Here is a 13377-nt window from a genome sequence, read left to right on the forward strand (position 1 = left end):
GTTTTAGAAATGGGAATAAAATTGTGTAAAAATACTGAATTTTTAAAGTTTTGTGATTACCATCCATATATGAAATAGATGATCTCACAGTTTCTGACAAAAAAAAAAAAAAAAAAAAGATACCTTGGATACCTTAAGGATCCTATGCTTTCTCCAGTCCTAATTAATCAGTGAATCACAGAATCTTCATCATCTTCAGAGATATCTGCTTATTTTGTCTTTACATCATGGAAATGATGGAAAGTTTCCAAGGAAATAATAGAGAAAAAGCACTATGAAAAACGAAGAGGTCTGTGATATGTGAAAACACGCTTTTTTTTTTTTTTTAAAAAAAAAAAAAAAAAAAAACAGACACAATCAAGTACAAAACAAATGAATTAGTTTCTCAGGAAATACTTTAAAAATCATCTCGCAGTCATTTATTACCAGGTAGCAATAATCTTTTATTATTGCACTGTTAGATTTTTATAACATTTTTAAAATGATAGCACTAGAACTGTTGTTGTTCACTGACATGATAAAATGTCCAATCAATTTATATAAGTTTTTAAATATTCAGAAGGTTTGCAATCATTAAATAACACTACAAGGTAAAGATATGCTGTAGGTAGATAGCAATTTAGTTAAACATATAGGAAGAAAAGTGTGTTGTAATGAATCAGTCATACTAATTTGAAATATGGCACAAAGAGAAAATGGTGGTTATTGTACAAAAAGATTGAGCATAAATAATGATTGAGTAAAATTGAGCATTATAGATATTTGCAGAATATGCTTCTACACACATTTATATATGAGAACTTAGAGTGGTCTGAGAGTGATCCTGAGAGTGAACAGGAAGGTGGGGTGCTAATCGAGTACCTCGAGTACTGTGTTCAGTTTTGGGCCCCTCGCTACAAGAAGGATATGGAGGTGCTTGAGCGAGTCCAGAGGAGGGTGACCAAGCTGGTGAGGAGTCTGGAGAACAAGTCTTATGAGGAGTGGCTGAGGGAGCTGGGCTTGTTCAGCCTGCAGAAAAGAGGAGGCTCAGGGGCAACTCTACAGGTACCTTAAAAGAGGCTGTAGCGAGGTGGGGGTTGGTCTGTTCTCCCACGTGCCTGGTGACAGGACGAGGAGGAATGGGCTAAAGTTGCACCAGGGGAGTTTTAGGTTGGATGTTAGGAAGAACTTCTTTACCGAAAGGGTTGTTAGGCATTGGAACGGGCTACCCAGGGAAGTGGTTGAGTCACGATCCCTGGTGGTCTTTAAAAGACATTTAGATGTAGAGCTTAGTGATATGGTTTAGTGGAGGACTTGTTAGGGTTAGGTGAGAGGTTGGACTCAATGATCTTGAGGTCTCTTCCAACCTAGAAATTATGTGATTCTGTGATTGTGTAATACATTTTTATCCCTTTTAGTGACAAAGGAAAACACATGAGCTTTTCTGGGCAGTGGCAATTGCTGGCAATGAAGACAGCTTTAAATAGTAGCCCTTGGTGAGAAAAACCTATCTATTCATCTGGACAGGACTATAATATTATGATCCATTCCTGTTGGGATTTTTGTTAAAAATAATGCAGCAAGTTAAGGCAAGAGGAGGAGAATGCAGTGAGCCTCATGAACCAACCAAAGCATATTTTTTTACATGGCATAAAAGCACAACTCATTTGCTGAGAAGGTGAGAATTCTGTTATTCCTATAAATCACAACAAAATTTCCTCTGGAGGAGTCAAGAAACCTCCTTCCTGTGCCTCTGCCAAATGATCTGGCAACCATGATATGGATGTTATACCATTGTGGAACACTGTATTTTTTAATGTGAGCTATCTGGAGGTTACACGAATGTTTTCTGAACTGAAGAGTAGTTAAGACATGCTCCTGGTGTTGCTTAGGGTTCATGAAAGTAAATACTGGCATTCTTGGGAAGCTCATTGATCACAATGGGAAGCGTGGCTCTGTTACACAAGCATAGATCTCTTCCTAAATTGATACAATGGCATCATTTATATTAATGGATCTGCTGCAGAATTACATTGTTAAACAAAGCCTAGTAGTACTTTTAAAGCTTTTTAAATAATCTGTAGAAGAAATAACTTCTAGTTAACTTCTAGTCAACTTCTAACAAGTGATTTACTCTTCCCTTTCTTTACTGGTGTCTTACTTATTACTGCTAACAGAATTTGCACACAGACAAAAGTCCAAGAAGGATCACAGAACTCATTACAATAAACTCAGATTCTTAGTGCAGATGGAGAGACTTTCATAAGAGCATAAGCTACAGAGAGAGAATCACCTTCAAAGAAAACACGTATAAGAATCAAAGTATTCCAGTGGAGGCCTAGGGTCAAATGATGTTAATGGGATGTTTTCAATTATTTAGAACATGAATAGGGAAAGGATTGCATTTCCCCTGTTTTTGAAATAGGCACTTGATAATTTGGTTCCATGGAAACTAATCAGATAGGAGGTGCTTGCTTTGGAGGCTTATTAATGTTTGTTGTAGTCTTATGTTGTATAGGAGGTGTGCATTTATATTGGCAAATAATGTTTGAACTTCTGTGCCTCCCTTTCTTTCCATCATTTTAATTAGGTCCAGCTCTTTTAGTACTGGCCACTCTTCTAAGTTCAAACAGTGTGAAAATAAAACAAACACAAAATCCCCATATTGTTTAAGAAACAGAGATTTAGGCAGCATATATCATACTGATGTGTACCATGAATAGAGGAAAAAACCTCCCCCATGGATCTTTTTGAACCTCCAAGGAGTCATAAACTAAAATAATTCAAGGTATTAATCTTTCACTATGCACCTTGTATATACTGAAGCTTATATGTTACTGTCAGAAAATGTGATAATTTTTCTATGCCAGGACTTTCAATATCCTAAAGACCAATATATATATATATATCCTCTGATTAAGAACAACATTGGAAACCAAGAGAAATGTGTTTTCTTCTTGACACTTTCATCCATTTCCATAGAATGATGTGAACCAACCTTTATTCCCTAAACCATAAGTTGAGAACAATAATACTTCAAGTACTGATTGTTACTTGAGCAGCACATAGCTTATATCTATTATTGGACTGCTTTCATCAAAACAAAAGCATGGTAGGCAGGTACAAAGAGAAGATCCAAACATTTTACAAAATCACTGTATAGCATGCAAAACCATTAAGGGAAATTATTACAGGAAATTGTCATGGAAGTTTTGTACATCCAACATTTTCTGTTATACCATTTAGCATGGGAAGTAGGAATTACAGAGTTCTTGCAATAAACACATTTAAAAATCTAACGACTTGAAGGTACGCTACACTTCGTATGAAACAACAATCACAGAATCACAGAATTTCACAGAATTTCTAGGTTGGAAGAGACCTCAAGATCATCAAGAGACCTCAAGAAACATTAGGTCCAACCTCTGACCTAATGCTAGCAGTCCCCACTAAACCATATCCCTAAGCTCTACATCTAAACGTCTTTTGAAGACTTCCAGGGATGGTGACTCCACCACTTCCCTGGGCAGCCTGTTCCAATGCCTCACAACCCTTTCAGTAAAGAAGTTCTTCCTAACATCTAACCTAAAACTCCCCTGGCTCAACTTAAGCCCATTCCTCCTCGTCCTGTCACCAGGCACGTGGGAGAACAGACCAACCCCCACCTCGCTACAGCCTCCCTTGAGGTACCTATAGAGAGCGATAAGGTCGCCCCTGAGCCTCCTCTTCTCCAGGCTGAACAAGCCCAGCTCCCTCAGCCGCTCCTCGTAGGACTTGTTCTCCAGGCCCCTCACCAGCTTCGTTGCCCTTCTCTGCACCCGCTCAAGCACCTCGATGTCCTTCTTGTAGCGAGGGGCCCAAAACTGAACACAGTACTCGAGGTGCGGCCTCACCAGAGCTGAGTACAGGGGGACGATCACCTCCCTAGCCCTGCTGGCCACACTGTTCCTGATACAAGCCAGGATGCCGTTGGCCTTCTTGGCCACCTGAGCACACTGCTGGCTCATATTCAGCTGACTATCCACCATCACTCCCAGGTCCTTCTCTGCCTGGCAGCTCTCCAACCATTCCTCTCCCAGCCTGTAGCTCTGCTTGGGGTTATTGCGCCCCAGGTGCAGGACCCGGCACTTGGCCTTGTTGAACTTCATGCAGTTGACCTCAGCCCATCGGTGCAGCCTATCCAGATCCTCCTGCAGAGCCTTCCTACCCTCAAGCAGATCGACACACGCACCTAACTTGGTGTCATCTGCAAGTGCACTCTGAGGGTGCACTCGATGCCCTCATCCAGATCATCAATGAAGATATTAAAGAGGACTGGCCCCAGCACCGAGCCCTGGGGGACGCCACTAGTGACCGGCCTCCAACTGGACTTGACTCCATTCACCACGACTCTTTGGGCCCGGCTATCCAGCCAGTTTCTAACCCAACGAAGCGTGCGCCAGTCCAAGCCAAGGGCAGCAAGTTTCTTGAGGAGAATGCTGTGGGAGACGGTGTCAAAAGCCTTGCTGAAGTCAAGGTAGACCACATCCACAGCCTTTCCCTCATCCACCCAGCATGTCACGTTGTCATAGAAGGAGATCAGGTTCGTCAAGCAGGACCTGCCTTTCATAAACCCATGCTGACTGGGCCTGATCGCCTGCTTGCCCTGCAAGTGCTAATGTGCAAACATAAATGCTCTAGTTGAGTATATCTCCATCACCAGTTTGGAAAAGATATTTTTAATATAAGGCTGGTACTGGTAAAATATCTAATACCTGCTTTTGTCATTCTCGTTGTATTTAGTATTTTCTTTAATTTTTGTAAAATGTTTTAAATTGTTTCAACATTGAAAATTTTGCCATCTTTGACAAGTAAGAAAGATACTCCCAGGGCAACAACTTAAAGGTCTTTGGAAACATTTCAGCAACATCTTATTACTTAAAGCGTACGAATGGATGTACCAGAGACATTTGATGCTAAGTGTTGACAGTACTTTCAGTTAAGCATCCTAGGAAATATGTAGGGAATATTAAAGTTTTACAGATTTTTCTTTTTAAGAGCATCCTAATCTAACTTTAGAAACTTTTTTTTTTTTTTTTAACGTAAGCTAGATCAATGGTATATTCCATATTATGTTGGTACTAAATGTAAATAGGGACAATTGTACAGAACTTGTAGAATTACTTGTAGAAATATAACTTGTGAATTAGACTGAATTAAGAATTTGCTAATACCTTTTCCTTTTTGGTGTGTCAGAAAGTCATGATTTGTCCAAACTAGGACATAGGTAAGGAAAAGGCATCTTCAACTTCAAAGTGAAATCCTAGTTCAAAACCAGAGTAGAAGAAGGACCTTAGAATACATGGTGGAATTCTGCTATTTCATGATAGGTAGAGGTGTCATTGTGCTCTTTGACTCATAGCAGACTTTTTATCCAGACTCTGAAGGGCTGAATACTCTAATCACTATGTTACTGTCAAATAAGTATTTTGCTGTATCTTACGTAATTAATGTGAATACTTCAATACTCAGCAGAATGAGGGACTTTTTTTTTTTTTTTTTTTCTCTCTCAAAGATTACTGTATGTACCTTAATAGCTCATTTAAAGAAATAGTCTTAGTAGGCTGGTTAACATTCCCGGTAAAAATCAAGTTACCTGTAAGTGAGACCATATAGAAGTGGATTCCTAAGACTTGGGGATTTACAGTCCTCCATGATACAAAATGTGGAAGAACGGGACCCTTCCTCAGGAAGTAATAATACTCTCTCTGTAAAGAAAAAGAAAGAAAAAGAGACATTCTTGTTCTGTTCTGCTTCCTGAAATTTTAGCCATATTGAAAGGTATTTTGGGCACTGAACTTAAATTTTGTAGTAAGTTGTTGCATTTATTTTTAAAAAATCTGTAATTCAACAGAGAATCAAGAACTATGACTTAGATCTGCATAGCTGATATAATATTCCTTTGTAAGTTCCTGCAGAGAAGAACCAATAAGAACTTTTCTGTTAATCCTCCTTTCATTGGAAGTGCAAGGACGGCTACACTTTAAACAGTATAGAGATCTGCCTCTTAACAAAATGTTCAGTGAACTGTAGTGGCAAGTATTGTTCATATTACAATTAAACATATATTTCAGTGCTCTGGAAAAAAAGACTGTGATGCACATGTCTTGCATGAATTGGTGCATTTCCAGCACCATTTTAATTCTAGTGACTAGAAGATAATTAACACTTCTACTCCTGTATTTACCTTCCAATATTCATTTCTTAAAGTCTTATCAAAAATTTTAAATTTTTCTATTACTCACACCATACCAAGTAAGGAGATGGTCTTATTTTCTAAGACTTTAGTTCCATTAACTGAAGATTGTTACATTAGGGAGCGACTGTATGATATCATAGAATAATGTTACCATATAATCGCCATATTACTCTTTTTAGAAAATTATTTTTCTTCTGAAATCTGATTATTCCTACATAGCTTTTACTGATTAATACCTTAAGATGAATAGGGATCATACTTTATTTTAGTTACTCACCCAGTAACTGGAAGTTCCATCAAAAAGTATCCACAGAAGCTCTGGTAGTCCAGCTAGCTAAGGTCTAAAGAAAACAAGGACTTATGAAGTTAGGTAGAAAAAACAAGCCACACTACTTTTAATGATCTTGGGACCAAAAAGAAGCATGCATGATTCATTTTCTGATTTAGATGATGACCTGCTTTATGATCTTAAACAAATTTCCTTTCTTTTATGCATTCAGTTTTGGCTTTTACTCTGTGGCTGTCAAGGACTTGCACATATGCTTTAACATAATATACAGGAATCTTCCAGTGCCTTCTATGCGATTACATTCCAGTCAGCATGGGTTTATGAAAGGCAGGTCCTGCTTGACGAACCTGATCTCCTTCTATGACAAAGTGACGCGCTGGGTGGACGAGGGAAAGGCTGTGGATGTGGTCTACCTTGACTTCAGCAAGGCTTTTGACACCGTCTCCCACAGCATTCTCCTCAAGAAACTGGCTGCCCTTGGCTTGGACTGGCGCACGCTTCGTTGGGTTAGAAACTGGCTGGATAGCCGGGCCCAAAGAGTCGTGGTGAATGGAGTCAAGTCCAGTTGGAGGCCGGTCACTAGTGGCGTCCCCCAGGGCTCGGTGCTGGGGCCGGTCCTCTTTAATATCTTCATCGATGATCTGGACGAGGGCATCGAGTGCACCCTCAGAGTGCACTTGCAGATGACACCAAGTTAGGTGCGTGTGTCGATCTGCTTGAGGGTAGGAAGGCTCTGCAGGAGGATCTGGATAGGCTGCACCGATGGGCTGAGGTCAACTGCATGAAGTTCAACAAGGCCAAGTGCCGGGTCCTGCACCTGGGGCGCAATAACCCCAAGCAGAGCTACAGGCTGGGAGAGGAATGGTTGGAGAGCTGCCAGGCAGAGAAGGACCTGGGAGTGATGGTGGATAGTCAGCTGAATATGAGCCAGCAGTGTGCTCAGGTGGCCAAGAAGGCCAACAGCATCCTGGCTTGTATCAGGAACAGTGTGGCCAGCAGGGCTAGGGAGGTGATCGTCCCCCTGTACTCAGCTCTGGTGAGGCCGCACCTCGAGTACTGTGTTCAGTTTTGGGCCCCTCGCTACAAGAAGGACATCGAGGTGCTTGAGCGGATGCAGAGAAGGGCGACGAAGCTGGTGAGGGGCCTGGAGAAGAAGTCCTACGAGGAGCGGCTGAGGGAGCTGGGCTTGTTCAGCCTGGAGAAGAGGAGGCTCAGGGGCGACCTTATCGCTCTCTATAGGTACCTCAAGGGAGGCTGTAGCGAGGTGGGGGTTGGTCTGTTCTCCCACGTGCCTGGTGACAGGACGAGGAGGAATGGGCTTAAGTTGAGCCAGGGGAGTTTTAGGTTAGATGTTAGGAAGAACTTCTTTACTGAAAGGGTTGTGAGGCATTGGAACAGGCTGCCCAGGGAAGTGGTGGAGTCACCATCCCTGGAAGTCTTCAAAAGACGTTTAGATGTAGAGCTTAGGGATATGGTTTAGTGGGGACTGTTAGCGTTAGGTCAGAGGTTGGACTCGATGATCTTGAGGTCTCTTCCAACCTAGAAATTCTGTGATTCTGTGATTCTGTGGTTATCTGAAGAAATTTATATGAAATAATTTGTATGAAGATAAATAAAACTGCATGCAACCTTATAAGGGCTTTAGCTAATTAATTCTTTAGGGGTATAACATATATATGCACACATATATATGTATAAACCCACATAATTAATTCTTTCTTACTTCAAACCATGTAAAATATCAAGTGCATTTTGAACAACAACGAAAAAAAAAAAAAGTATTGGTGATCAGATTAACTGCAAAGGTCTGGTGAGTGATAAGAATTGCCTTTATTTTGAAATAGTTTCAAAGAGATTAAATCAATCACAAAAGTAGTTCTGTAAGGTATTAAAGTTGCCATTAATTATTGCTAAGAGGAAAACAAAAATCATGTGCTGAAGCGTTTAATTTGTTCACGTATCAGATAACATTCATTACCTGAATAACTGAAATCAGTTTTCCACATGTATTCACTGATTTTGTATGTGGCTGAATAAAGATGATATTGCCTGATTAAAAGATAGATAAGTCTTCCAAAGCTTTGAAATGACTTCTCAGGTCTTGTGCAATGAGATGTGCCTAGATCCTAGAAAGAAAAGAAATAGAATCACTCAGTGAAAATATTGCCTTTAGTCTGCTGAAACAAGAAAGAATGTATCTGGAAACCCCATTCCATAGTTTTTATCTGTAATCAGTCTTAAACTGTTATTTCTAGTAAAAGGGCAGATTCTTCGCACATGGGGGGTAGAAGATATCTTGCCATGTGTCTAACGATATGTTTGAGCCTCAGTTCACACTGGTGGTAACAATCAATTGCAGCTCATAAGTACCTCATTATTCAAGCTCAAGACTGTAGGGCCAAACAGCTTTCACACTGTTGCTTGTGAATAAATGAGTCACTGGGGAGTGAATCAAGTGTGTTCTATTGCGAAGTCTTGCTACACTCATATGAAACACTTTTTTTTTTTATTAAAAAAAAAAAAATACGGTTGGATTTTCCCAGTACCTACTATTTTTGGAATATTTATCTCCCACATACTGTCCTTAGAGCTCAAGAAAAGAAAGCAGTTTTAATCACTAGTCCCAGAATTCTGCTTTAAATACTCAACTACAATATTTTACTACAATGAAATTACTGGGCCAAATCCTAAAAAAAAAAAAAAGATGCAAATTATTAAAGTTTAAACAGGTGTAAATTGATACTCTTTTATTAACTTTAGAGAAAAAGCTCTGACCCACAATAAAACCAAACCCTACAACCTACTCCATTTGTTTTGTTTGGGTACAAAAATAGAGTTTTTAGACATGCTTACAAATAACAAGCTGATGGGCATATTTGAAAATAAGCCAACATTTTACTGCAAACCCTACAGTATTGCAGGGTTTTTTGTTGGTTTGTTTTGGTTTTCTTTCTTTAAACTTTGTTTTCTACTGGTGGAGGTGTTTTCTGAATATTAGGTGATATTCATGTTGTTGTGATTAATGCTTCTGGGTGTGACAGGTTAAGGCCCAGTGTGTTGATAGAATACATTTATACTTGTCAAATATATTTAAAAGAAGTAGTTCTAGCAGGAGGTAGTATTTTGTAATAGAATGGTGGAAATATATCAGTCAGCAAGGGTTTATTATCTTTTTTAAAATAACATTTTAAGATTAGTTTTTTATGCAATTTATTATTTTTTTTCTCATTTTAAATATAGATGTGAAAGTAGAGGGCTTGGTCTTAAGTTTTCTCCTTATAAGTGTATACTTTAATTCTGGAGAGAAATCAAGGGCAGCATAAAAAGAAAAATGGAAACAGCTACACTGAAAATGAAGAACCCAAAAAAGAATATCATCTGTAAAGGACTGATAATAAAATACAGACATTGTGAATCATAAGTTTCCCTAAAAATTATGTACTGGATTAATTGCCGTATTTCCTGTTTTAAAGTAACAAGTAAGTAATGTAAAAGTAAATCAGGAGGGAAAAGCACAAAGGAATATATTTCTTACGCTATCTTACTGTGTGTTAGAAGCATAAGACCTTTCCTATCCTAGTAGTAAGCTCGTTTTTGGAAGTGCATGAAGAACAGAACATTGTCTGGACATTGAATAAAACAGGTGTGGGAACTCCAAGTTGGGGAAAGTGTCACTGCATTGATCCATGCAAATCCAAGTTTAATTGTCTGAAATCCCCTCTTCTATTAGGGTCATTTACAGTAATGTGTAACATAACATGCTGATCATCTCTTAAATATTTAAGCCAGTAATGCTGCCTAGATGGGCCTTTCATTTCTCTCTTCACTTGTGGCTATCATGATTACTTCCATCAAAGTTTAGTTCCTTTTTCATATTTCTCTGGAAACCTCTTGATCTCATCGCATTAGTTGTTTCCCTCCCTCTGTTAAATTCTTCATGTATTCCTATCTGATACTAATTTCTTCCTCTGGTCCAATGCATAGTCAAGAAAGTAATTTATTCATCTCCAGTAATTTATTCATCTACTGAAATCAGAGAAGTACTTGATGGCCTGATTTATTAAGGCACTTGAGGTCAGTGCCTTAAGTATGTGCTAAAAATGAAGCAAATGCCTGCATGACCTGCAAAGGATTAGTCACCTGCATAATGGTTTCCAGGGTCCTTAAAAATGTGAACTTGTGGAGCAGATTTGCTACTGGTGTAAGGTTAGAGTAGCTGTATTGAAATCTAAATGATGCTGACAATGCTTTCAGTGGCATTATGACAAATCTACACCAAGCCTTTCCCTTTTCTTGTCTTGTGCCATGCTGATACATTGTGATATGCCAAAAATAAAAATCAAAGGTAGGAAAAAGCTTTTACCATTTTCAGATGTTTATATGCAACTTAGTGATTAATAGGACTATTAGCATCTCAATAAAAAAAAAAAAGTACAATAACAGCATATCTTTTTTTTTTTTTTTTTTTTTTTTGAATTTGATTTTGTAGTGTCATACTGTCATGCTCTTTCACATTTGCTTGATAATAGGGTATCTGTGGTGTCACTGCTAACGCAAATAGGAATTTCAAATCAGATTAAATAAAACTTGAGTAACCCTAGGTTTGCAGGTTAAATCATTTCATATGCTATAGATGATGTGTGTTTTGTATTAGGCAACTGCAAGAAACAAGGAGTCGTATTTTCCTTTCCTCACTATGACTGTGACCAGTCTTTCTTCTTCCTGAGGAGAAAAATGTTTTGTGTACAGGTGTTTCTTTCTGTGTATAGGTGTTTCTTTCTTGTTTCTCCTTGTAAGTGGTGCCCCTTCCATTCATGTAAAATAGTTTGATTATGAGGGTATATCTTGGCTGGTAAAATGTTCTGAAAATTAAAGATCTCCTGCAAATACTTCATTCTGCATGAATTCATAATTTTTATATTGTATATCTTTTTAAAGTCATAACCAGAAAGTTAATTCCAGAATACAGGAAAATATTTTTAAGTTTTTAGGATGTATTACAGGCTTTTCTATAGGGCTTTTCAATTATATTTAAAACATTCTCTTTGACTTTTTTTTTTTTTCTAAAGAAAGTTCTGTTTTAGGGGCAGCATTATTGCATTTCAGAAATAATATCCTGTAAAATGCCTATAACAAGTTATTTTAACTGAAAGCCCATTGTAGCTTTCTTATTATGATTTCAAGCTTCTGCAACAATAAAAGTGTTCTTATTCAAATGTATATCATTGCATTCATACCTTTAATAGCAGCATTCCATCATATCAACCTATAAATAGGCAAAGAAACAATTGCACAGAGTACTTGTTATTCATCTTCAATATTTTTTATTTCATTGTTAGGTATCAGACTTTGAAATACTCTTATGGAGTATCTGCATTGAATAGAGAAGAAAAAAGTTATTTCCTTGGAGCTTACACATACTTTCTATCTGTATTTTCTTGTGATATAAAAATTTATAGTTTTAGTTCCATTGGTCATTTTTATTGCCTTCTTGAAGACAATGAAAATCGCACAAGGCTTCAAATAAAAGCATCTCCAAGCGTAAATTAAATCTAGGGTGTAGTCTTTTGTAAGCAGAGAAGAATGTACTCTTAGATAATACATCTTTTTTTTTACTGTATATCAATAAGATGTCTATTTTCTTTTCTTCCTAGATACACCTTTAGTTAAAATCATTTCTTCCAATTCATGGCCCGAAGAAGGACAATCTATAATTTTGACTTGTGAATCCAAAGGAAAACCAGTGTAAGTGATTTAACAAGTAATATGTTTTGTTATTTTCTTTATTCTGCTGTGATTGCAATCTTCAGCTGCAGAAATCTGCTGTTTTTGTCTCGTCCTGGGGTGTAATGTAATCTCTGGGATAGAAATCCCCTTGAAGCCTGTCTTCATTAAATGTCTATAGAAGATTGGTCTTTTACTTTGTCATTTATTTTAGTTTTCAGGAAGAATTCCAGCTGTGATTTTTTTTTTTATTATTATTGTTTTTTTTCAGTCATGTGTATCAACCTGAAAGGAGTACAGGCTTAATCAGTCACTGTTTACATCACTGAACTGATGGTAGGAGAGAGAATGTCTCATGAAAATCTTCCCACATCAAGTAGTCTCAGAGAAAATATATTGAACCTTCTTGAACCTTCTTTAGCTGTCGTTTACAAGGGAATTTGAAGTTTAATGACATGTGCAAGTTGGCTACTTGTTTCTGCTGGAGTTTTAAAAGATGTAGTCTGCTTTAAGAGTAAAAACTGTTTTACTTGGAATTTAACATCTCTGCCACCAATATTTTTAAAGGCAGATCTGCAGAGATAAACTCTTGCATAGAATCTACTGTTTAAATAGACATCTCTTGCTAAAATAGCATCTCTGATGAGCTGTTATGCATTTACCCATGAAGAAACATAAATAACCATGTTGCTTAATAAGAATGGAATTTCTTAAACATGAACCTACTGCTAAAAAGATTAATATGGTAATGGTGATCTGCAGCTTTAGAATGATCTCAAAAATAATAGTGCAAACGTGTTTTATTTCTGGAAAGGGTGCAAATTATGTGCCCAAAATCACGTCACTTGAGGAAGATTTTCTCATTGGTATAATTTTATTGACTTCATAGAATTAATATAGGTAGCTTAATATAGGTATCTTAAGTCAGATTTAGGTAGAATCAGGCATTTAACTCTGAAATTTCTATTTTGAAATCATTTAAACTCCCTAAGTACCTTTCTTTTATAGATGATATGCCTGTATCATTTTAAAGTAACTCTTGATTTTGACTGAGCTGATAAACACAGCATCCTGATCATGCTTCTACCCTACCTGAGACAAGAACACTAAGGTTCCTTCATAGTAGGTCTTATATGGTGCTTAATGC

The 13377-nt window shown here is 37.7% G+C and overlaps 1 protein-coding gene across 2 annotated transcripts in view; it reads left to right on the forward strand.

Moving 5' to 3' along the window:
• Nucleotides 1–13377, forward strand: part of CADM2 (cell adhesion molecule 2) — a gene marked incomplete at both ends in the record, with an annotated part of 129723 nt that overhangs the window by 17811 nt on the left and 98535 nt on the right. For both annotated transcript variants that reach the window (XM_084281674.1, XM_084281675.1), the window contains one exon: nt 12161–12251. In XM_084281674.1, the coding sequence (XP_084137800.1) occupies nt 12161–12251 (91 nt within the window). The remainder of the gene's footprint in view (nt 1–12160; nt 12252–13377) is intronic.

The sequence above is a fragment of the Netta rufina genome (genome assembly GCF_964035555.1).
Source record: "Netta rufina genome assembly, chromosome: 1".
Classification (NCBI taxonomy): domain Eukaryota; kingdom Metazoa; phylum Chordata; class Aves; order Anseriformes; family Anatidae; genus Netta; species Netta rufina.